At 43.8% G+C, this 26388-nt stretch overlaps 1 protein-coding gene across 7 annotated transcripts in view; it reads left to right on the top strand.

Moving 5' to 3' along the window:
- HMG20A (high mobility group 20A) overlaps positions 1-26388 on the top strand; it is a 63898-nt gene that overhangs the window by 18100 nt on the left and 19410 nt on the right. For 5 of the 7 annotated variants that reach the window (XM_053273138.1, XM_053273140.1, XM_053273134.1 and 2 more), the window contains 3 exons: positions 22880-22983; positions 24581-24728; positions 26085-26297. In XM_053273138.1, the coding sequence (XP_053129113.1) occupies positions 22898-22983; positions 24581-24728; positions 26085-26297 (447 nt within the window). In that variant the 5' untranslated portion in view covers positions 22880-22897. Of the gene's footprint in view, positions 1-2598; positions 2666-22879; positions 22984-24580; positions 24729-26084; positions 26298-26388 lie in introns of all 7 variants that reach the window. The other 2 variants (XM_053273136.1, XM_053273139.1) reach the window with 1 other exon arrangement.

Raw genomic sequence — 26388 nt, forward strand, 5'->3', positions numbered from 1 at the left:
TTGTTTACCTACATACAGTGTCCTACAAATGAGAGAGAGAGGAAAAAAATGCAGACAATCCTCTTAGTCTTTTAGAATAAATGCTGGTCTTTATATTTTTCAAAGGGAAAGTAGCTAGTATGTCCCAGTATAGTTTGGTGTAAACAATGATCTTTTGCACAGGGCATCAATCTAACCTGAGACAAGCTTCCTTAACTGCCATCTTCTACCGGCAATATCACATACTCCTCCCACCACCACCCTTTAACATCAATCTGTGAAGAATTCTCTGAAACCTGAAAGCTGCCTAGTGGTTTTATGATCTTTAGCTGGGAACAGAAGAGGTAATTATTGTAGTCCATGAAAAATAGAGAGCTCAGTTGGGCTTAAAAACTATTGCTTGTTTAAATGCTGAAAGTTTGCTACCGTAGTTGCTGGAAAGTTTGCTGAGTATGACATTATTTTGCTTATTTCATTAGTTTCTTGTGACTCAGACATGAGAGTGTGCACAATGTTAATGGATGACCATGCAGCTGGAAAGGAAATGGCCTTTTTTTTTTTTGGCTTCAAAGTGGAACACTGGTGTGATAAAAGGGTGGTGGGTGGCACAGCAACCTTTGGCTAATATTGTGTGGGCATTTTAGTGAGTCATGAACTCGAAACAATAACTCTGGTTTTCCTGCTTCACCCAAATTCCATGTTGTCAACAGCACGTATGCTCTCAACAAAAATGTTGGCTCCCTATGAACCAGCAGAAGGTCACAAGTTTGGAAGAATGCCCAGGCATGGCTCAGACAGAGTGGTAGGATCATGATACTGTGGATGAGGGACACAATGTTGCATCTCTATCTAGGCATAGCCTGGTTGTGGATGCGTGGGAAAATGGCTCCTAATTTTGGTTTTGAAACAATAAAATATCCCTTCTCCTTTGTAGGGGCAGGGACTGCTGCAATGACTGTAGCTCCAGAGCAGAATATGCACTTCAAGGAATAATATGTTCTGCTGTGTACGTCATTATGAAACTGCAGTCTCCTTCATGGACTTGCAGCAGGTCTGCGTTTCAGCTGGAGGCACCAGGGATTGTACCTGAGACCTTCTGCATGTAAAGCAAGTGTTCTGCGTGGTGTAGTGGTTAGAGTGCTGGACTAGGACCGGGGAGACCTGAGTTCAAATCCCCATTCAGCCATGAAGCTCACTGGGTGACTCTGGGCCAGTCACTTCTCTCTCATCCTAACCTACTTCACAGGATTGTTGTGAAAGAGAAACTCAAGTATGTAGTACACCGCTCTGGGCTCCTTGGAGGAAGAGCGGGATATAAATGTAAGATAATAATAATAATAATAATAAATAACATGAATTTCTTATTACTATTTATTTTAGCTGGAGAAGTGTCACTTGGGGATGACATTTTAAAGTCGCCGTTTCAGGTGCTGAAACGTGGGCTGAAACGGTCCCCAAAACACTTGCCAAATAATTGCAGACATATTTTGTCTTTAGCTAAACAAAGATTACTACTTTTTAAGGTCAAGAAATGGTTCCAAGATAGGAATCATAGGCCATTCTTCTGTCTGTAGTAGTACTGAAGCGATTGGCTTCTTTCTGTTGAGAGTTTCCAGTAAATCTGAATCTCTGCTATTTTAAGAACATGATGTTGTGGCTACATTGAAAAGAAGAACTGGGCATTGTTTGGACCCCTAGGAACCCTGGATACTGGAAAGACTTAGGGGAGACATTCTTAAGCTGCTGAACCTTCAGGCAGGAATTCTTGGGCAAGCTCTCTTTAATGGGAGAGCCAAGAGTGTGGCTGGAGCAGTGAGGTTGACTTCAGCACTTGCTCCATTTCGCTGTTTCTGGGTGGTCCAATATTGCAATAGCTTGAACTGAGAGATGGGCTAGTGCCAGAAACCAGATCCCATGGAGATACTTGACTTTATTCATGAGAATGGTATATAAATACAAGTAGTAGCAGGGGAAATGACTTGATTTCAAGCCAGAGATTGCCAGTTCGAATCCCTGCTGCTATGTTTCCCACCAGACTATGGGAAACGCCTATATTGGGCAGCAGCGATATAGGAAGATGCTGAAAGGCATCATAAGAACAGCCCTGCTGGATTAGGCCCAAGGCCCATCTAGTCCAGCATCGTGTTCCACACAGTGGCCCAGCAGATACCACTGGAAGCCTACAGCAGGAGTTGAGAGCATGGAGTTGAGAGCATGTCCTCTCTCCTGCTGTTACTCCCCTGCAACTGATACTCAGAGGCATCCTGCCTTTGAAGCTGGAGGTGGCCTATAGTCCTTCAACTAGTAGCCATCTCATCATCTCGTACTGCTTGGAGATGGCAATGTTAAACCCCTCCTGTATTCTACCAAAGACAACCACAGCGCTCTGTGGTGTCCAGGAGTTGACACTGACTTGATGGCACACTTTACCTTTAGTAGTAGCGCTAGACACTTGGACAACAGACATGCAATTCCCAGTCCTGTTGTTTTGCCTCGGATGTGAGATATGGAGGTACAGATGGGGCACTAGGGGGGAAGCAGTGGGCAGGAGGGGTGGTTAATCCTTTACTCTTCCTGCTGGTTTTTGTCTTCAAATCTTTCTCTTCCGGCCTTCCATAGCTGCTTCTCTTTGAGCCTGGATCTGAAATCAGTCAAGTGGGGAAAAGCCCTATGATGAGGAGTGAAGGTTAAGTATCCCATTTCTCCTAAAAATCGTCCTCCCTCCACTTACCTTGCATGTTGAAGACTGAAGCTAGATATCACAGGATTGGGGTACTTGTGTTTGCTCTCAAATATCTAGCTCCAGTTTCAGTGTTTGAATCATTTCAGAACTTAAGAACATAGGAAACTGCCATATACTGAGTCAGACCATTGGTCCATCTAGCTCAGTATTGTCTTCACAGACAGGCAGCAGCTTCTCCAAGGTTGCAGGCAGGAATCTCTCTCAAACCTTCTGCTCTTCCCAGAGTGGCTCCATCCCCTGAGAGGAATATCTTTCAGTTCTCCTAGTTTCCTATTCATATTCCACCAGGGTGGACCCTGCTTTGCTAAGGGGACAAGACATGCTTGCTACCACAAGAGCAACTCTCCTCTCCTTGAGATGGCATGCTAAAGAGTTCCTTATTTATGCCTGTTCCCTGCCTGTTACACATTCTTATCTGGATAAAGCTGAATGTGTGCTGCTATGTGGAGGAATCCTGGGGAGGGGGGCGGGTTGGCTCAGTGATTTTCACATCCCTTCCACCGCCTATCAGTCTACTTAGTGTCAGTTAAACTACAGCTGAGGCACTTCATTCCTCCCAGCACAATTCTTGTGCAACCCTAGGGAATATTTTCTCGATGGTACCTGCACGGGAGCAGCATTCTGAAAATTGCGCTACTAGATATTGGTGCTGAGGAAGCTATAAATCTGCTGTGGGGAGCAATGAACAGAAAGCATTTAGTAATGTATGCTTGGTGTAGAATGAAAAATGTGCCATTTAATAGTTTTCAGATATTTGAAGTGACTTTTGTGAGGATGATGATTGTCCAATATTCACAAAAACTCTAGGATTTGAAGAATTCTAGGAAGGTTGTATTTGGACAGCCTTACAGATTACACACAACACTCGTCTCTAGTTTGCAAAATGATGGCGATGCTTCTCTGCCTGCACACAGGACAGCCGGTCTTTCTTTTGGCCTCTGTGAGGGAAGGAGGGGTCCAGTCCCAGCTGGAGAAGCTGCTGTAAGTGGAGACAGTCATGGTCACTCACTTTGCCTCACTGGCTGCTTGTGTGCCAGAGAGGTCTCTCAGTGGTCTGAGGGTTGCTGGCCACCCACAGCCTCAGATACCTCTGAATACCAGTTGCAGGGAGGAGAAGCAGGAGATAGGGCATACCCTCAGCTCCTGCCTGTGGGCTTCCCAGGGGCATCTGGTGGGCCACTGTATGAAACAGGATGCTGGAGTAGATTGGCCTTGGGCCTGATCCAGCAGGGCTGTTCTCATGATCACCACAGTAGTGCGGTTTGCTCATTCATAATAGCAGTGCTCATGTATCCTGTGTTAGAGGCGAAGAGTTGAGGAGGCATTGCTGATCTTCCTCCAGTTTAAAGGTAAACTGTGCCATCAAGTTGATTTCAACTCCTGGTGCCCACAGAGCCCTGTGGTTGTCTTTGGTAGAATACAAGAGGGGTTTACCATTGCCTCCTCCCGCACAGTATGAGATGATGCCTTTCAGCATCTTCCTATATCATTGCTGCCCGAAATAGTACCAGCAGGGATTCGAACCGGCAACCTTCTGCTTGTTAATCAAGCGTTCTCCTTATCACTGCCCCTGGTGCATAAAAATGGCTCTCTCTAGTGCTGTAGGATTCATGAGCCGGGAAACCAAGGAGAGAGTTGACCCACTGGATATGTCATTACACACAAAAGGAGTGTGTAAGGACACAAAAGGAGTGTGTAAGTGCTGCCAGTGTCGTAAGACGGTTGGAGTAGCAATGTGTGTTGGGTTTGTTCAGAATGATTGTTGAAAGAGATTTCTACAGATGTTTGGCAACAGCTTCTGGAGCCTGAATATTAATAGCATTGTCAGGGCTTGATGCAAACTCTGGATATCTCTGAGTTTCACATTCCTTTCCAAGGGATTAAGAGGATTCGAAGCATGCTGTCACTCAGCTCCCCTGAAATTGTTTGCCAGAGAGTTCTTGGGCAATTCTGACTTGCACTGACTGCCGTTGTTACTTGCATACCTCTTGCTGTTTTCCAGCAAGGATTTTGTTGCTACGTTTTTGGGGTTAGGCCAAAAGACCTTTTAAAAGCTAGGTTTATGATGATCTTTTGAAGTTACAATTATTTAAAGCAGTTTTTTGCACAAAACACAAATATTTGCAATAGGTTGTTAAGCAACACTTCTGTCATTCCAGAGCACAGAACCATAATAACCTTTGTAGCTTAAATTGAACAAGCAAATCGTTGTAGCTTCACTGTCTTTTAAAAATATGGGGTTGTCATGGATCTAGTTTGTTTCATTCTGATTTCGTGATGTTTTAAGTGATCACATGAAGCTGCTGTATACAGAGTCAGACCACTGGTCCATCTAGGTCAGTACTGTCTCTACTATGACTGGCAGAGGCTTTCCAGGAATAAGATTCAAGACGATCCTGATAGAATGGAAAACTGGGTGGAGACTTACAAAATAAAATTCAGCAGAGACAAATGCAAAGTTAAGCAAAAATAAAAATGTAGGTGCATAGGTATGGGATACCACTGACTTTTCTGTTGTACTTTTGATAAGGATCTTTGGATTGCAGTCTGTCACAAGATAGCGTGAGTCAGTACTGTGGTTGCAGCTTGGGAAAAAAAAGTCAAATCCAGTTTTAAACTGCATAAATACAACCGTGATTTCCAGGTCATGATAAGAAATGACCTGGATAATGATAATGCATGCTTCTAAAGAAGCCTGCATTAGATCCCTCAGAGTTGAGCAGTTATAGGCCTGTTTGCAACCTGCCATGGCTGGGCAAGGTAATTGAGAGGGTGGTGGCCTCTCAGCTCCAGGCGGTCTTGGACAAAACTGATTATCTAGGCCCATGTCAAACTGGTTTTCAGGCAGGCTATGGGGTGGAGACTGCCTTGGTCAGCCTGATGGATGATCTCCAATTGAGAATTGACAGAGGAAGTGTGACTCTGTTGGTCCTTTTGGATCTCTAGGTGGCTTTCGATACTATCGACCATAGTATCCTTCTGGAACGTCTGATGGTGTTGTGGGTGGGAGGCACTGTTTTACAGTGGTTCCGCTCCTACCTCTTGGATAGATTCCAGATGGTGTCTATTGGAGATTGTTGCTAATTGGAATCTGAGCTTAAGTATGGTGTCTCTCAAGGCTCCGTACTTTCTCCAGTGCTTTTTAACATCTACATGAAACGGCTGGGTGAGATCATCAGGGGATTTGGAGCTGGATGTTGCCAGTATGCTGATAACACTCAGATCTACTTCTCCATGTCAACTTCTTTAGGAGCTGGCATATCCTCTCTAAATGCCTGCCTGGAAGCAGTAATGGGCTGGATGAGGGAGAATAAACTGAAGCTGAATCCAGATAAGACGGAGGTACTTATTGTGCGGGGTCAGAACTCTAGAGACGATATTGATCTACCTGTTCTAGATGGGGTCACACTTCCCCAAAAGGAACAGGTTCGCAGTCTGGGAGTACTTCTGGATTCACACCTCTCCTTGGTTTCTCAGGTTGAGGCGGTGGCCAGGGTTGCTTTCTATCAGCTCTGGCTGATACGCCAGCTGTGCCCGTTTCTCGAGATCAACTACCTCAGAACAGTGGTACATCTGTAGGTGACCTCCAGACTTGACTTCTGTAATGCACTCTACATGGTGCTGCCTTTGTATGTAGTCTGGAAACTTCAGTTGGTTCAGAATGCGGCAGCCAGGTTGGTCTCTGGGTCATCTCAGAGAAACCACATTACTCCTTTACTGATGGATCTACACTGGCTGCCAGTAGGTTACCGGACAAAGTAAGTGCTAGTTATAAAGCCCTAAACAGCTTAGGCCCTGGATATTTAAGAGAGCGTCTTCTTCACTACGAGCCCCGCCACCCACTGAGGTCATCTGAGGAGGTCCGTCTACAGTTACCGCCAACTGGTTTGGTGGCTACACAGAGACGGGCCTTCTCGGTTGCTGCCCTGAGATTGTGGAATGCGCTCCCTGCTGAGATACGATCCTCCCCATCTCTGGCAATTTTTAAAAAAGGCTTGAAAACCCATCTTTTCGCCCAAGCGTTCTCAGCTTCCTAAATTTTTTGGTTTTAATTTCTGGTTTATTTTTAAATTGTTAAATTGTTTTTAGTTTTTTGTATATGATTTTAACTTGTTTTATGCTATTGTTAACCACCCGGAGGTGAAAGTTTGGGGTGGTGTATACATTTGATAAATAAATAAATAAAAATAAATTGTTTTTCTTTATTCCATGCCAGACAGACTTCATCTGGTGTACTGTTTCTAGTTCTGAGTGCTACACTTTAAAAACATAGGAAGCTTCCTTATACCAAGTCAGACCATTGGTCCATCTAGCTCAGTATTGTCTACACAGACTGGCAGCAGCTTCTGCAAGGTTGCAAAAAATATATAGGGGAGTGGTACTACCATAAATGATACAAAATGAAATATCACTACATAAACCATAATGTAAACTGTTTATATAACAGAAAATACAACTCCTCTCCACAATGTGAATGATATATTCCCAATACAACAAAATGAATATATCATTCACATTGTGGAGAGTTGTTGTATTTTTTGTTATATAAATAGTTTACATTATTGTTTATGTAGTGGTATCTCCAAGGTTGCAGGCAGGAATCTCTCTCTCAGCCCTATCTTGGAGATGCTGCCAGGGAGGGAACTTGGAACCTTCTGCTCTTCCCAGAGCGGCCCCATCCCCTAAGGGAAATATCTTATAGTGTTCACATGTGGTCTCCCATTCAAATGCAAACCAGGGCGGACCCTGCTGAGCAAAGGGGACAATGCATGCTTGTTACCACAAGACCAGCTCTCCAGGATGTACTAATGTAGTACATTACTAATTACTTAATTACTAATGTAATTAGTAATGTAGTGACTGTAATGGCATCAGAGGAGGGTAGCAAAGTTGCCAGAGGTCTGGAGAACCAGTTCTGAGGAGAGGTTGAAGGAACTGGGCCAGAAGAGGGCAAAGACTTGTTCTCCATTGCCCCAGAGAGCAGGGCTAGATCAAATGGGCCCTGCCCTCAGGAGGGTGGATTTCAGCAGGACCTCAGGAGAAAGCTTTTGAATGGCAATTGCAGTTTGACAATGAAAACTATGGCCTAGGGAGTGGGTTGGTCTTAATGCACAGGCTGAACAGCCACTTCTAGGCTAGCTCTGCATCAAGTGGCGGGGGGGGGGGAGGCAGTTGGACTAGATGGCCAATAAGGCCCCTCCAACTCTGTATATCCAAACTACCTTCTTAGAATAGTGGTTGCCCTATTAGAATAGTGGCTAGTGAAGATTTGCATCTTTAGCTGTGGATTTTGCCCACTGAATGCAGGAATAGGGGGAAAAATCCCCTGTGAAGAGATTTGTCACTGAAGGGGGAGTACAATGTGGCTATTAACAAGTGAGTCACTTTCCCGTTTTATAGGCTATTGGCTGTTTTTAGTGAAGAAAACCCAGTAAAGCTATGAGATTAATTAGATTGAAGGGTAGGGATTTTGTTCTGCCGAGCTGTGTTTAGTTTGATTGGGTTCTTTTGTGCATTTTTCTTGGTTTATCTTATTTTTTGAATCTGCATGTGGCTGTTAGCACAAGATTCTGTTTATATGGCACCCTCTTCCCTACCCCCTGCAAGCTGGCAGCCATTGATTCAGTCTTTAGTCCCCAGCATACCCTTTTGAAAACCATTCATAAAAACAAGCATTGTGTTTGTTTTTTAAATTTGCACTTTCGTTCTTTAAAGTGGCTAGCATATTTTTTGGAGCCTGTTCCCAGTTCCGAGATCTTCTGTATGCCAAAAAGAGAACAGAGGTTTCAGGAAGAGAACATGCACAGGAAGGAAATTCTTCCTGGCTACCAAAGGGTTTCTGAGCTGTGCCAAAGAGTTCCTTGGTATTTCCATGTATGTCTCTTTCGTCTAGGACCGAGTGTTCCATTTTTCAAGTGACTCACTTTTCTAGAGTTGGGGAGTGAGGGGAGTAATTTGTTACATGGATGATTGTGCTAGATGTCTGCTCTGATTTTGAACATATGGGCTGTAATTGCCTCTGTGGCCGTATCTGCTTCTCTCCCCACCAGCCTAAGGCAGAAATGTTGTGGCTAATGCAGCTGACATTCAGTTTTGGCACGGGTGCAATGGCTGTATCCTCACACCCTTTTAATGAACATGCCCTGCCTAGAAATTCTGTCGCATGTATCGACGTGTGCAGTTGCTTGGAAACCGGATTCGAAAGCCAGGGGCTGCCGCTTTTCAGGATACGATAAAGTCATGCTTGCTTAAAAAACAACAAACCATGGCAACCTGTGTCAAGTTGGCTCAGGTTGTAGTCTGATGCTCAGAATATTCTGTTACCTTTCCAGCCACAGATGACCCTGTTTTTTGTCTCTGGTCACAGGATAGCTTGGGTCAGCCATGGTTGAAGAAATTGGTAGTGTTGGGGAGGCACTGAATGAATTATTCCCCCACCCCGGTCACAGTGTCGTGCTGCAGTCTGGGTCAGCTTGACCCATTTGGCTGTGTTTTCTTCCAAGTATCTAAATGCAAAATGACATCTGTATATGTGCGCAAGGTTCTTGTAACTTGTGTTTGCCAGCAAATTTATCTCGGTAACTAGCCACCGAAGCGTTTAAAGCAAACCAGAGTACAAACAGCTCGGTAACCCTCTTTCCTGAGCGTATGGAGGTGTCAGAGTTCCATCAGAGCTCATTCCCGTTTGCCTCTCCTAGCGAGAGAGAGCAGGATGGGTTGAGAGGAAGCAGGAGGGTGTCCATGGCAGGGTCTTGCACTGTGATGTCATTTGTTAGAGCAAACGAGATCTGAAATGTACCCATATATGGGCAGGTTTTAGAATACAGCAGTGACCATTGAAAAAGACAATGGAGAAGACTCTGCAGAGCAGCAGAGGTGCATCTTCTCTGTGTTGGCTTCTTTGTGGTCAGCCAGCCACTAAGCTGACCTGGACCTCTTTCTGCCTCCTCCCTCTGCCAAGAAGAACCTGGACTACATCATCAGCTGCCATATACACACCTATGTGGCTGTATTATCTTTGGTAAAGAAGGTCATAAATACATAAACATTGTAGTTGTAGATCTACAACTAGTAGATCTCTGCAGCATAGTAGAGCTCACGCACATGTGCTGTGGAAATCATGCAGAGAACTTGTGGTTCTCTGCCTGATTTGAAATTGTTTCTATTTCAAGTGAAAGTTAGAGACTGCATCAAGAAGAAATGTTTCTGATCCTCCAACCCATGATTTGGAGAATCTGGAACAGGATCTGTGCTTGTCCTGTCCCTCATGCACTCAGTTTATTGGATGACTTTCTTGTTTGATCAACCCATTATTCATCATTACATCTGATCTGGCAAACTATGGGTCAGTTCAAATGATCAACTAACGATAATTGGTTAGAGTTGTGAATTCCGCCTGAGCATGCATATTTCTTTCCTCTCCCTGCTTACCACTTTGGTTCAGTCACAGTTCCATGACACTGATATCCTGGTTTCTTTAAAGCATGGCTGTGCTATACACATAAAGCCGGGAACTGTGGTTTTACTCTGACTTATAAGTCAGGATGTTCAACCAGTTCTAATTTCTGGTTTAACATCCTAGTCTGTAAGCTAATTAAGCCACCATTTCTGACTTCATGCATGGAGCTGAGGTTTAAACAAACCAGGATTCCCAGGTTTGTGACTAGAGGAGCCAAAGAGCTCTGAACTGAAAACAAATACAAAAATATGCTTCCCCCTCTCTTTAAATTAAAAAAATGGGGGAGGGGGCTATGGCTCGAGTGAACCTTCTAAACCAGGATCAACCCCTGGTTTGCAATCCTGGTTTGGAGAGCAAGAGAGCCAGTTCAGATGTAATGATTGACTGTGGTTTGATCAGTCCGGGAAGTTGTTCATTAAGGTGGTGCACAAGGCTTGTTCCTGACTCTCCAAACCATGGTTTGAAGCATCTGAAATAATACATCTGAATACAGCCATAAAAACTCCCCACCCTGCCCTTCCTGGCAAAATTTATTTTATTATTATTATTTATTATTTATGTTTTACATTTTATATCCCGCTCTTCCTCCAAGGAGGCCAGAGCGGTGTACTACATACTTAGGTTTCTCCTCACAACAACCCTGTGAGGTAGGTTAGGCTGAGAGAGAAGTGACTGGCCCAGAGTCACACCCAGCAAGTATCATGGCTAAATGGGGATTTGAACTCGGGTCTCCCTGATCCTAGTCCAGCACTCTAACCACTACACCACGCTGGCTGATGTCAACTGGGCCACCATCTGTGGATGGTTTCCAGCAACTCTGTGGCATATAAACGAGTTGCCCACCCAATAACTAGTATTTCATTAGCTCTCTGCTTTTGCCTTCCTTCATGGTGAACATGCTTGTTAGTTGCAGATTTTTTCCAAAGTGAAAGGGAAGGAAAATCAGAACAACCGCCTGAAACCTCCCCGCCTGGCTGCCAGCTTCTTGTTTGTTCCTTGTTGTTGCAAGTGTCTCATCTGGGCTATCAGTTTGGGCACCAGCATGTACGTAATTGGCAGCACATCCAAGGATAGTCTTGCTTTTTCTCCAGTAACAGATTTGGGCAGTTATGACTGAAGGTCTTTTAAAGGGCTTTGCTTTTAGTACACTTTTGAAAACTCGAAGTTGGTGCCTGGTTATGTTTCAAGGCCCATGATAAACAAAGAATGATCAAGATGAAGATCAGGCTGGCTTGTTCAGCGTGGAAAGCCACAGTGAGAATGCTCCAGGCCAGATGGTACTCGGCTGATGCTTTTATATAAATTTTGTTCCCTGCTAACTGAGCAAAGAGGCACCTTTTAAAAGTGGTGATTCTCTTTATTTAGCAGGGGGAGAGCAACTGGCCTTATCCATCCCCAGTACAGCATCCTTCCAGAGGCTGTTGCTGGTGTCTATCTTATGTTTCTTTTTTAGATTGTGAGCCCTTTGGGGACAGGCAGCCATTTTATATATGTTTGTTTATTTCTATGTAAACTGCTTTGAAAACTTCTGTTGAAAAGTTGTATATAAATATATGTCTTATTTGTATTTATGAATGTAGCTAGCATCAGGCTGTAATAGGTGGGCTTCTATAACATTCATAAGCATTTCAGAAATTGAATGGATTATAGTTTCTTGCTTCCTCTTGTATTTTTCAAGCCTTCAGGAGTGTGGTCATTTTCAAATTTGCTCTGCAACCATGAGAACTAGAAACTTTGAACTAAGCATGTGTACTGGATGTATAAAGAGGGATAGATTACCTGCAAATGTACATTGGTGGCACTGTATTAATCATAGGAAATGTTCTGTCCCACAGCTATATGAGGATAACATGAAGAGGCGTGGAAATCCGTATGTTGGGTGAGAGCCGTGCTGATAGTTTGTGAAAATGGGTCACAGGAAATGCGGTGGAGGCCTGGTTTTGAACTGTGAACAACACTCATGGCATAGAGCCCAGCGGAATCATTTAGGCATATTTTTTCTTGCCAGACAAATCCAGGCACTTTGAAGGAATATTAAATTGGGCAGTGGAGGTTTTGATCAGACGAATAAAGAGGGGAAGGGCTTTTCTTTATTTTGTGAACTTAATTAAAATATTCTAAGGCATATTTCGAAGACGGTAGATGCATGCCAAGTGCAAAATAGTCACTGAAATCTTTGTAAAGATTTAATGCTAAAAGCAAAGAAGGTCAGAGAGACATTGCGGTGGGGGGAGGAATCTTCACACCGCTGCTCAGAAAGCTATGCCGCCCCCCGCCCCCCACATCTCTGAACCCAGACTTTTTCCTTAGTTGTGGACCCACCGGAATGCTGCCTTGTGCTTGCTGTAGCTCTGCTGTATACCCATGCGAATGCCTGTACATAAAGACTATTCCCGAGTTTGTATGTTATGCAGAGCTGATGTACAAACCTTGTGTCACAGAAGCTTATTCTGTTTGCCTCTGAGATGATCAAGAGGAGGAGAAGGGGAGGAGAGCTGGTCTTGTGGCAAAGGTAAAGTGTGCCAGCGAGTTGGTTTTGACTCCTGGCGCCCACAGAGCCCTGTGTTTGTCTTTGGTAGAATACAGGAGGGGTTGACCATTGCCTCTTCCCGCACAGTATGAGATGATTGCCTTTCAGCATCTTCCTATATCACTGCTGCCCAATATAGGTTTACCAGTGGGGATTTGTACTGGCAATCTCTTGCTTGCTAGTCAAGCATTTACCCGCTGAGCCATTAGGTGGCTCAATTGTCCCCTTTGCTAAGCAAGGTCTGTCTTGGTTTGCATTTGAATGGGAGACTACATGTGTGAGCTCTGTAAGATATTCCCCTTAGGGGATGGGGCCGCTCTAGAAGAGGATCTGCATGCAGAAGGTTCCAAGTTCCCTCCCTGGCATCTCCAGATAGGGCCTAGAGAGTCTCCCACCTGCAACCTTGGAGAAGCCTCTGCCAGTCTGTGAGGACAATACTGAGCAATATGGACTAATTTTCTGACTCAGTATAAGGCAGCTTCCTGTGTTCCTAAGGGTGTATGCCTCCCTTAGGTTCTTTCGCTTAGCGCTAAACCATAAAGGTAAAGTTACGCCGTCGAGTCGGTGTCGACTCTTGGCGACCACATAGCCATGTGGTCTTCTTTGGTAGAATACAGGAGGGGTTTCCCATTATTATTTTATTATTATTATTTTACATTTTATATCCCGCTCTTCCTCCAAGGAGCCCAGAGTGGTGTATTACATACTTAAGTTTGTCGTCACAACAACCCTACGAAGTAGGTTAGGCTGAGAAAGATGTGACTGACTCAGAGTCACCCAGCAAGTATCATGGTTGAATGGGGATTTGAACTCGGGTCTCCCCAGTCCTAGTGCAGCACTCTAACTGGACGTGAACTGGACACTCTAACCACGCTGGCTCACCATTGCCATCAGTATGAGATAATGCCTTTCAGCATCTTCCTAAATCGCTGCTGCCCGATATAGGTGTTTCCCATAGTCTGGGAAACATATACCAGTGCAGATTTGAACCAGCAACCTCTTGCTCCCTAGGCAAGTTACTTCCCCGCTGCGCCATTAGGTGGCGTGTTATGTCTGAACTGGGCCCATCTTAAATGCATGGCCTGTCACGCTGGGAGTTTTGAGGCCTCTGTGTTATCGTCGGGCTCTTCATGCTGCAACTGTGGTTGGTTTTTGCTGCCCACCTGAGCTGGCTGTATGGTAGCCCGCCTTCACTCTGTTGTGACTGCTTGTGCGCCTAATTTTAGATATAGCTTCTTCGGATCTTCCATGAAGACACCAAAGGAGCAATTGCACGGACTTCCCTCTTCGTGAGTGGAGTGTCCCTAGTTCTGCACAGCTAATAGGCTGCCAGCATGGAATTTTAAGATGCCCTGTAATCTCCTACTTGGAAAGCGGCTTGGAGAGTGGGATTGCAAAGCAGCATGCTCCTGAGGAGATAAAGGGATGTTCCCTTTACGCAATGTGTTGCACCAGCTTGAGGGATGCAAGCAAGTTGGCTTGTGTGGCTGGCAGCTATGAAAGTGGAGCTGTTGACTGAGGTGTGTGGCAGCCAGCCAGAACTGTAGATAACGATGCCACCTCCTTTGCCGCCTCCTTTGTTTGTATTCCGCACCTCGGAACAGACTGTACTTCTTTTTTTGCCAGTGGAAATGGGGTCACGGATGCCATTTTGGTGTCCTACAGGATTGCAGTCCCCATCAGCTCCAGGTTGGACTGGGAAGTCTCCTCCCTGAAACCTTGGAGAGCTGCTGCCAGTCACTGTAGACAATGCTAAGCTAGATGGACCAAGGGTCTGACTCAGTAAAAGGTAGCTTCCTATGTTGTAAACTATCCTCTGCCAGTCAACCTGGATCTGTTCCAAGGGAGATGCATTTTGTAAGTTTAACCTAACCACTGGCGTGGATACTAAAAACTGGTAAGGAAAACATGCATCCTGGTCTTTGCTTGTTTAAAGCAGAGCAAAGTCCCCTTTCCTACCAGGTCCGTAGCCAGAAAGCTTGCCATTGTGGAGACTCATGATAGTTAGACTAATAGGCTGAGAGGTACATGACTGGCCCGGAGTCACCCAGTGAGTTTCATGGCTGAATGGGCATTTGAACCATGGTCTCCCCAATCCTGGTCCAACACTCTAACCACTACACTACACTGTCACTGGCATGACAGTGAAAAGCACCATAAGCCTAAATAGGAATAGTACTTTCCAAGTTGTTTTCAAGCCAGAGAACTATATTCGAAGTTCCTGTCCCTACATCTGCGCATGTGGATCTTTGTATCTCTCTCAGTAAAATGGGCCAGAGTGTCTCTCTTTTTGAAAGGCCTGTGGGAAATTCAGGCAAGCCCTGCAGCTCTCCCCTCTATCCCCTCAAGGATTGCTCTCTTTCAAACAATCTTTAACCGAACGTGAATTTAATTGGCTGTGATTAACTTTGTCCCATTTTGGGACAGGCAGGAGTAAATGATACTTTTGTTCTGTTCTAGCTGAGCCCTTCCTAGGTTGTATGTCAGGGCTTAACAAATCCCAGAGCCAAGGAGCCATGGTGCCTAGACTAGAATATTCAGAGGTAATGTTATTTAATACTGCCTTTATTTGCCCCAAGCAGCTCTCTTTCTGGTCAAAGGATGTTACTGTAAAGGTGGTAAAGAGAAGTCAATTTACCCTCCCACTCCACAGTGTCCGTCCATCACTGAGTCCGTTAACTTTGTCTAGTGTCATAGGGACTTAGGAAGCTGCCATATACTATCTCGCTCAGTATTGTCTTCACAGACTGGCAGCCAAGACTAAAGGCAGGAATCTCTCCCTCAGCCCTATCTTGGAGATGCCAGGGAGGGAACTTGAAACCTTCTGCTCTTCCCAGAGCGGCTTCATCCCCTGAGGGGAATATCTTGCAGTGCTCACACATCAGGTCTCCCATTCATATGCAACCAGGGTGGACCCTGCTTAGCTAAGGGGACAAGTCATGCTTGCGACCACAAGACCAGCCCTCCTCTCCTCACCAGCTCTCCATTGGCTGGCTTCCAAATTTTTGGGCTGGCTCCTAGATCCAGAGCAAGTCAAGACCGTGTATGTGTGTGTGTACATGCGTACATGCACAGGCGCATGATGAAGATATTTCCTCAGCAACCCATTGTTGCCGATAGTCACCTCAGGCTCTTTCTTGGGGAAGAGAAGACTGGAGAAAGTGTACCACGGCTGTTGAGCAACTGGTGGTGTGTTAACACTTCCAGGTGATTGCACATTTCTTTCCGTCCCTTCTCCCTTTTGTAATGGTACCAAGCTGGCCCATGGCTTTTAATGTAGGCTGTCCTGAAATAACAGAAGTCGTTGGGTGCCTACCACATGCATCCTTAGCATTAGAGGTGAGGTCCCTTTGCTTGGCTGGCCGTAAGCCTGATTCTTGAACTTTGTTCTCTGATTAGAGGCCCATATTGCACATAATAATATTTAACATTTATATAGTTCATAATATTATGTATTTACATTCTTAGATCTGGCCTGTAAGGTTGACATTTTAGATATCTTTAGCAAATGGCATCAGAAACTGAAATGTGATCTCTGTCCTGGTGAGCTGTGTGAATTGGCTTGCTATCCACATGGCCATACTTGGGAACACCATTGCACATGATAGGGCATGGCTGTCTAGACTTTATGGCTGCTGTAGTTTCCTAGCAAGTGCAGACCAGAAGAGAGGGGTTTTGATAATGAAAAGAAGAGTTAACGGCCTAGGACGTCTTCAGCTGCCCTTTCTGTTAAATGCCACTATTTTGTAATAGTGTAAACGTATTACAAGTAAACGATGATTGCCGTAGATGAGACACACACATTTGGTTGATTAATATTTTAAGTAAGTTATAAAGAGATGGGTATGAAGTAGAGCATTTGGAAGATGGCTGCTTATAAAAACTATCTACAGATGGATAGTAGCAAATACTTAACTTTATTTTTAGTGACCACCTCTTTCCACCAACTTCTTTCTGCCCTCACCCTAATCTGCAGCTCTACTGATTTTCACCCAGCCTTACCCTGTGGTAATATTAGTGTGGCCAGCCTCATGCATTTAAACAGCTCCTTTTCAGAATAATTTGTGCATAATATTGTAGTTTTTAAAGTAGGTACAGTGCTGGAGTTTTCCCACAAAAATCTTCTCCAGCCATGAAAAAGTAGAAATGTTTTGGGCTTTGTTGAGGCTTGAAGAGAAGCCTGAGGCTAGGAATGGTAGTTCATCTGTTTCGGTCTGCAAAAAGGATCAGAGCTAGGTAATCAAAAGTTTCTGAAATTCTTAGGAGCAGTCTAGAAATAGGTCAGTTGTCAAACATGGCCAACATTAATAGGATGTGAAAGATCACATCCATATTGAGGGATAGTTCAGAGTTGGGTCTGCCACACTAGAGCCAAGGATTTGAAGAAGGGGAGCAATAGGTTTAGCACTTGGATTTCTGCTTGAGCAAAAACATATTTCAGTTATCAGTTAGCCTTCTTGACTCTTTCTTTCTTCATTTTGTAAACCTATCACTCTGCTTTTCTATTATTATTATTTATTGTTTATTTATTGAATTTATATAATGCCTAATATTGAAATCTCTGTACTAGAACACACAAATTAAAAATAATAAATACAATTTTTTTGCTGGCCTAGATGTGCCAGGCAGGACGGGCTATGGGTTGTGCTTAGCAATTATTTGAGTTTATGTACCCCAGGTCTGAAACCAGTTTCAGAATCATAGTTACAGATTCTGGGTTCAGAAGGAACTTTGGTGAGTCTTAACCATAGTTAATCTTGTGGGGAGGGAAGTAGTGGTTCACACTTGAGAACAGAGTGGGTCAAGCTGTGATGTTGGCTTTCTAGAACAATTTTAACCAGAACATTTATTGGAAAATGTCCCAATGCCCTAATTGGATTAAGATATTTAGCATGTTTGACTTATATTTAGTAAACACTGAAAAACTATACCTTGTTAATTTTTTGCCCTATATAAAAAACCCCCAGTTTTTCCAATAGGCAAAAGTAGTTCAACTGAAATGTTTGCTCGGTTAAACTACACTTAGTGGTTTAAATATTACATTTAAACTTTTATTTCAACCAGGCCTGATCAATTAAGCTCCCCCATCTGCTTTTGAACTACAATTTATAATCCCCAGCCAGAGTGGCCAGTATTTATTTATTTATCACATTTTTATACCTCCCAAAACACAAATTCTCTGGCCAGCTATTATGGGAAATGTAGGCCAGTATCTGCAGGAGGGCTGAAGCTGAACAGCCCTGATTTAGACATTATTTTAATTGCATTGTAAATATTTGAAAATGTGGCAACTCAGTAGTAAACAATTTCCTTACATTGCTTAAATGTTTAGAATAAATGCACTAAAAAGTGTTAGCATATGCATTCCTATATTCCTGAATATGCATTCTTATATTCAGTGTGCACACGTCTCCTAGGGAACCCTACCATGATTGCAACTTTTGAAACAGCCCAGTTCGACAGGTATTGTGTTTACCCCTGAATTCTATGAAACAATGCACTTTTAGAGGTGGAACATTCTCTGTGGAAAAATATAGCAGTGGGATCCCCCCCCCCCGAAACCTTTCCATTGCAGATAGTTTTGCCATTCATCACTGGGGTAGAATGTGAGCAAAAGATCTAGTCTTGCAGCCCACTCCAGCTGCTTAACCTTAGTTAAGCAATCTGCAGAGTGATGTCGGCACCGACTCCAAGAACCGAGAAGCCTTTATATTCTCTGAGTGCTAATGGGGAGCAAGCTGTACAGTAGCTAACCAGGAAGGAACATCTGATGATTCTCTGAAGAGCTCCACAGTATAAAGAGCCCCAGTTGACCAGTCAGGGCTTAATAGAGTCCATGGACATCTTTGTATGGAATCACAGTACTGACAGTTGGGGAAATGTGTAATCGTATGAGGTAAAGAAAAAAGTCAGGGAGCCAAGAATTGAAGTTTTGTTCTTAAATTCCTGTTTGCTGTCATAGCAAGCTCTGTATACGTTCTTGAGCCACTATTTATTCATTCATTCATTTGATTTCTATACCGCCCTTCCAAAAATGGCTCCAGGGGGTTTACACAGAGAAATAACAAATAAATAAGATGGCTCCCTGTCCCCAAAGGGCTCACAATCTAAAAAGAAACATAAGACTCACACCAGCAACAGTCGCTGGAGGTACTGTGCTGGGGGTGGAGAGGGCCAGTTACTCTCCCCCTGCTAAATGAAGAGAATCACCACGTTCAAAGGTGCCTCTTTGCCAATTTAGCAGGGGTTACACCTGCAGTTTCCTGCTGTACCAAAATACCCGCCCCCACCCCAAAGGGGCAAAGGTGGTGTTTCCTTTTGAAATGAAGTTCAGCATTTTTATTATTCTGACTAAGTAGATAGGAAGGAAGGATCTGCCTGTGGCAAACCCATCAATTTGACTTTCCTATCTGAACCACCAAACGTTTGGGACTTGAGAAGGGAACCTGGTCCTCTTTCAGACTGAGTATCCACCCCACTCTGAGACAATGTAATTTGCCTGATCAGAACATTATCCTTTGAGTTTCTGTGAGCCCGCGTACAGCCTTGTTGCTGTTGTGACCCCAGCTATGAGACTAGTAATGGCAGGAAACATTCTGGAAGTTCTAATGCTAGCAGCTCAACCCCTGACCTGGCATCCTATGCACATTTTTTGTTCATTTCCAGTTGTTTGTTCCAGTGGGAACTTACTTTTCCCCCCTGCCTGTTCGAGTAGCCCCTGTTCTCAAATATTTGACCTCTTCTTCTGAGACCTGACTTTTCAGTGCCCAGCCATATGGACTAAATAAAACAGCTTGAAAGCAAGAAAGTAGCTTGTGTTCTTGTAGCTTCCTGTGTTTATAAGGGCTGGTTTGTGTGGTGTTAAAGTTGATGTCCAGCTGCTTCCCCTGCAAAACTGAAAGCCAGTTTAGACTTTGGTGTTCCTTTGGTCAAGCCCAGATGTGTGCTATTTTTTTTTTTTTTTAAGTATAAACTGGAGGTTCATGGTGAACATGGCAGACGGAATCCCAAGCAATGGTAGTGTGTCCATCTGCTGAAAAGAGAGATAAATTCCGTAACAGAAAATGTTAAATGTTTATTATGATCTTGACCATTTCCAAGGGCTTGTTCCAAGAGCTACAACCTCTTAAGACTTGCTCTCTGCAAAAGCTGTAAAGTTTTCCGGTTACCATTTTGTCAAATTTACTCAACGCTATTGGCAATGGTCAACCCCTTCTGTATTCTACCAAAGACAACCACAGGGCTCTGTGGTCGCCAGGAGTCGACACCGACTCAATGGCACACCTTTTCTTTATGAAGATCTTTCCTCAGGGACAGGCAAATCTGATAGTAGGTATATCTACAGGTTCTGAATACTGTGCAAATCAAAGTTTCATTTGTATTGTAGTGGTTTGTGCTTTATGGATGTAGAGCAGGGTTGGTAACTTTGGCTTTCCAGCTGTTGTTGAACTGGGATCTGGAACATGAACAAGTTCTATAAGCCGCAAGCTCCTAAATACCACTCTGCTTTATTCTTCTGTATTGGGCAGTCTCTAGTCTAGTGCTGCCTTTTCTGGCCTTGCTCCTATGCCTAGCAGCTATGACAAATTAAGCAGTTGAAGTTTTCCTTATCACTTATGCTCACGCCAGAGAAAACATTACTTGCTAAATTTCTATAAAAGGCTACAGGAGCACAGGAAAGGGGGGGAAAACCAAGGCAAACCAACTAGAAAGTCCATAGTTCTTGCTCGCAAAATGTGACTCAGGCCTCCATCTAATTTATAAATGTTTCCATTGCCTCTTTGTAGGAAACAGGCAGTGGGTTACATCCTTCTCAAATGATGTCCTTGGCTAGTCAAACTGACACTCCTTACATCACTCTCCCTCAAAATGTAAATGGAAGATTGGATAGTATAACATCTTTCCCTGGAGGCAGCGAGATTGATGTGGAGCATCTGTTTCACCTAGACCTTCCATTGATCTGCTGTGCTGGGCATTAACTGAATGCTTATTTAAAAGAATACCTTGGTTGTGTATCCAAAGGGATGCATTTATCATCTAGCCTAAAGCCATCTCAATCTGTAATGTATGTGCGTGTAATATATAGTGAGATTCAAGCAGGTTAAGAGCAACAAAATGCATTTTCTTGCAGTATATAAATTGTCAAGCTAACATGAAGGGCACATACTTAAGAACCTGCTCTTGTAAGGCTCCCCACTTCATCTCCACAGAGTGAAGGAGTTGTTGCCCATAAATTGGTCCTGAAATGGATGCAGTAGAGAGTGGGTATCCATAAAGCAAATGTCATAATCGCAGTCAAATTCCATTTGAGATTGCAGTTGCCATGATGGAGTCGTTGCTTCTTTAAAAATGATATTCCTGTAAAATCACTGGCTGACATCCAGACTAAATTACTCTTGAGTTGTCCTATTGAAGTTACCTTTATTGTAACTGCTGAGTGATGCCAGCGGGTAACTTCATCTGGATGACAGCCACTGTGAATTATTTGATTATTATTTTCCACCTTTACAATTTTGTTGTCCTTTTGTACCTTTTAAAAATGGTTTCTGGTAGTCAGGAGGTTTACATTTTAAGGTGGCTTGTGCTTTAATATAGCTTGTAGAGCCTTGGTTTCTCTAAACTGATACAAACTTTAAAGGAAGGGGAAAAAAGTGTTTCTTTGACCCTGTAAGCTACAGAACCAAGAATTCTGTTGGGTAGATCTAAATTTGTATTCATGAAGTTACCTCTCTACAAAGTTAGTTTGATGGATGCTGGGGAAAAAAATAAATCACTTTTGAATTGGAAATTTATTTTAAATTGGAAATGCACCATGTCATCGTCTTCTCCCTGCTTTCCTCGCTCTTCTATTTTCCTTCCCCTTTTTCATGGAAGTAAGTAGGGTTAACTGCGCCATATATTATTTGTAGTTACTATTTACATAGTGTGATCAATGTATATGGCATTTTCCAGCCTAGCAAAATATGGGTCCTGCCCTGAGGAGCTTACAATCTAAAATTTACCACAGGTCAGGGAAAAAAAAGGAAGGGAGAAAAATGGGAAGAATATACATATATGTGGCAACACAAGAATCTGTAATAGTGTGCCAGAAGCATTCAGATACTCTTATGAAGCACATGGTTAGCTCAGCATTTTAGTAAGCCTAGTGCCTTTTAAAACGAAAATGGTCACTTCTTGGCAGCTACTAAATAAGCCACTCAACCAGGTCAGTGATCACTCCTGAAAATGTAGAGAAACTGCCAGTGGCTGAAAAACAATTGCTGTTCACACTCCACTAAAGTCTTGTGTTCAGTGCAGTAATAGGAAATGTGCCACTACTAAGTGTGTATCTGGGTGTTAACCTCCTTTATCCATTATTCTTTCCAGGCTTGAGTGTTTTGTGGCCATTGTTGCAAATTCAAATGCATTTGAATTTGACACCGCCTTTGTTGGAGCTAGGACCCTGGCAGCATCAGCTCTTAGCTGCAATGTCTCATAGTGACCACTGGGACATTTTAGGGTCATGGATAAAAGTGATGGCCTCCTCCCCTCTTTGTTCTTCCAGTGTTAATTGCCATTTTGTTTCCCCAGAGGTGGCTGTTTGTTTTGGTCTCTCTCTTCAGCCATGAGCTATAGCTGAAATAAGCTGCAGGCTTTTTCACATTTGTCTGTAACCTTTTCTTTAAATAAATCCTTGTAGTTCTTCAATACTAAAGAACTCTTGCTTTCTTGCTTTCTCACCAAACTGGTTTTGCTCTGCTATTTGGGGACTGAACTGCCATTCTTCCCCTACAGCCTTTGCTGCAATCTGCCGTGGTTGCCAATTCACATACATTAGCCAGAGTGTACCTTCAATCCAGAGGTAATTACAGTTAGCCTACAATCTGCACACGGGAGGTCTGTTAATGATACAGCATTGATCAAGCATTGGTGTTTCGTGGCATGGGTTAATTTCAATAGGGAGTCTTTTGGGAGCCTTGCCCAAGCTTTGTGGAAAGAAGTTGCACAGCCCCACCTTAAGGTTTGGCTATCAGGGTTGCAGTCCTAGGCATATGTCCTTAAAATTTAATTCGTCAGGTTTGATGGGCCTACCTTACTAGGAAACATTTAAATTCAGAGTATGAACCTGCTTGCTAGACTGCACACAGGTGTGGAAAGGTAATAGTAATACAACATTTCCGTCCTACAGTTTCCTTCTGCGGCGAAAATGGAGAACCCAATGGCCAGTTCATCTCCCCCATCGCATTTCCCCGAGGATGATGGCTCCAAGGAGAGTAACGATATTCCAGCTGGGTGAGCAGTTATTCTCCCATTCTCTCTTTATCTAGTTTTGGTCATCCCAACTCTGCAGACATAATCTGTTTTGCAGATTTGTTGTCCACCCTGGCTTAAAACATCAGTGCCGTCTAAAACCTCATTTAATTTTCATTTAAAATAAATAAATAAATGAAAAATCACTGTTTACCTTCTCTTTCCTTGCAACTCCCCACCCCCTTTGAATTATCCTTGGTTTCATATAAGAAGAAGAAATTTTCAGAACAGATGCTAATTCTTAAAGCATCTGCAGAAAAATGGGTTTTTCTGCAGAAAATGGGTTGCCCAGAAAGTGGCGGGGGGCAGGGGAGCGTTCAGGGAACTAGCATGGTCCAAAATGAGCAGAGGGGTCTGCTGCTCATAATGGAGGCCAGGAAGATATGGAAAGGCGACGGGTGTCCACCTCAGTTAAGAATTGGATGAATTGCTGCTGCTGTATCTCCAGGATCTTTGGTCTGTGGAAGGGCAAGGGTCCCTCAAGTAGGTAGACTGCTGAGGCATTGGTGCTAGATCAGGCCCAGGGACCAGTGTTCCCTCTAACAGGATTCGCAAATGTTGTTGACTACAACTCCCATAATCCCCAAGCAAAGCCCACTGCATCTGGGGATTCTGGGAGTTATAGTCAACAACATCTGGGAATCCCTGTTAGAGGGAACACTGCCAGGGACCAGATCTAGCCCATGGTGGTTTTTTTTGCTGGCCCTAGGGGTGCCCCAAAGTTTTGTGGTGCCTGAGGTGAGGTGCAAAATTCTGCCTTGCCCCATGACTCTGGTGGGGTCTGCCCCTTTTCAAAACTAACCTTTGCAAGCTTTGAGCGGGCAGAAGACGCAGGGAGGAGGAAAGGTTGCTAGCAGCCTTCTCTTCTCTTCTCTTCTCTTCTCTTCTCTTCTCTTCTCTTCTCTTCTCTTCTCATGCTGTGGTTAACTAATAGTTGCTTTCCTTAATATTTTTAATGCGTAACTTTAATGTAATTATTAATGTTCTGAACCCACTCCCCATCATGGTCGGTTCCAGCTCGCCAGAGTATTTGAGTTGTACACTCCTGTATTAGATGAACAAATTCCTCTGCCAGTGATTGTTCTGTGGGCATGCCGAATTTCAGGGTCTCTGCATTGGGTCCCTTCCAAAGAGCTGCTTTCTCTTTGGCAGTGCCTCTTGGACAGGCCCTTCCAGACAGCAGTGGTAAAACCCTTGATGGCAAAACACTTTCCCCTTAAACGCCAGCATTTTGTCTGCATGGGGTCTAATTGCATGAAATGTCATTCTGGGTGTTTAGTTTTCTGGGAGTAAAACAGCTCCATTTGAAAGGTCCTTGTTTGTCTGGCTGTGATGTCTCCCTCAAGCCCTAGAAAACCACTTTCTCTAAATACCTGATAACTGCTGTAGACTGTGTCCCAGAAATCACCCTGACAGGTGCAACTTAAAGTGCTCCGATAGTCACCTTTGGGCATGTCTCTTTCCTTATAACTATGCTTGATATATGCAACATCACAGAATATCCCAGAGGGGTGGAATAGGAAATCCCGTGTCCTGATAACAGTGAGACTATCTTGCCCGATTACCTGATTTTTTCCAGGCTAAATCACTCTGAAGGATCGTGCAGTGGCAGTGCTTCCCAGACTGCCAACAATCCAGATTTTACAGAGGACTTGCTGCAAACCCAACTGCTTCGAAATGAGTCATCTAATAAAGCTGAAAATAGCGAGCCAAGGCCTGAAGAGGAGGTGAGCCGAAATTAGCGGGTGGGTGGGTGGGCGGCAAGGTTTCCTCCTCCACATGAATTCTCTGCCCATTCATATCTCTTTAATAGAGAGTTGACTACTGAGGTTTGATTAGCACGCTTCCTTTCTCTGTCTCAGTAGAGGGTAGACACCTGTGACTCTACTAGCTATGATGACAGTGCCTGATGCTTCCACTTCCCATCCAGTATAAGTGGGTTATAGATTGTTGTGAGGGGGAGAGGTCACCTGTTGGCATGTTTCACAATTGCCTTGTGATTTGTTCTCCCTCTACAAAGGCATTTGGTCTGTGCCAGTGCTGGAGGAAAGATATAAAGCAAATGCATTGACATTTAGCTCCAGTGTTTCCTAGCTTAATTCCCGACAATAAATATTTTGTTTCATACAACTGTAGGATAGTGAGGCTTCTCTTGGCTTGAAGTCCAAAGTATGCAAAGCTTTCTCGAAGATGATGGTATATTTTTCTGATATATTTCTTCTGGTTTTTTTGTAGCCCTAGTGTAGCTCTTATTGAGATACCATCTTTTAGCTCTTAAGCTGACTTAATCCATTTTTTAAAAAAAGTGCTGCCCTGCTTTTCTCATATGACTCAAGGTGGTTCATGACAGTGCACATAATTTGGATGCATTTTGGGGCTGGTTATTCCGCCATCTTTTATTGTATCTCTCCCTAAGTTTTTATAGCTCTAAGGTGCATTTTGAAAACAATTTTTTTAAAAAAAATATCCCCAACGAAATGTGCTCTCATTTTTATGAATATCTGTTTGGTTTACACCGGGGCTGCTCAACTTGGGCCCTTCTGAAGATGTTGGCCTACCATTCCCATAATCCCTGGCTATTGGCCACTGTGGCTGAGGATTATGGAAGTTGTAGTCTAAAAACAGCTTATGGGGGGCTAAGTTGAGCATGCCTGGTTTACACCATAGATTCCCAACCTTGAATCCCCACTTGTTGGCTGCATCTCACATCATCCAATGCCTTCGGCCCATGTCACTGATGATGATGAGAGTTGTATACCAACATCTGGGGACCCAAGGTGGGGAAATCTTGGTTAAACCAATGAGAGTCCCTTCTTCTCAGATCCAAGCCTTCCACCCCATCCAATCCCCATGAGGTCACCTCATTGCTTGCACCATTGTGTGTCTAATTCAGCTTTCTTTCTGATGCGTTTGAATAGTGTCCAGCAGATTCTGACTTTTGGACTGAAGCAGAATTTAACTCTCGAAGAGGAGCACCAATGGGATGTTTGTACCAAAGCCACACGTGATTTAGGAAAACATTTTGAGAGGTTCATGTAGGTTAAGACAACTGATGCCTTGCGATGGACTTTCTTCTTTTGTAGCAAAGAACGAAGAGAGGAGGCTGGTCCAAAGGGCGAAAGAGGAAGAAACCCTTAAGGGACAGCAATGCTCCTAAATCTCCCCTAACGGGTTATGTGCGGTTTATGAATGAGCGGAGGGAGCAGCTGCGAGCCAAGAGGCCGGAAGTTCCATTCCCAGAAATCACCAGGATGTTGGGCAATGAATGGAGTAAACTGCCTCCTGAAGAGAAAAGGGTACTACTACTAAAATTGCCTCCATTTTATTATGGGATTTGTATGATGGTGGTTCGGTTCAGTTTTTATGGTTGCTGACCAGAAAAATATA

Source organism: Hemicordylus capensis, chromosome 10, assembly GCF_027244095.1.
Source record: "Hemicordylus capensis ecotype Gifberg chromosome 10, rHemCap1.1.pri, whole genome shotgun sequence".
NCBI classification, from domain to species: Eukaryota; Metazoa; Chordata; class Lepidosauria; order Squamata; family Cordylidae; genus Hemicordylus; species Hemicordylus capensis.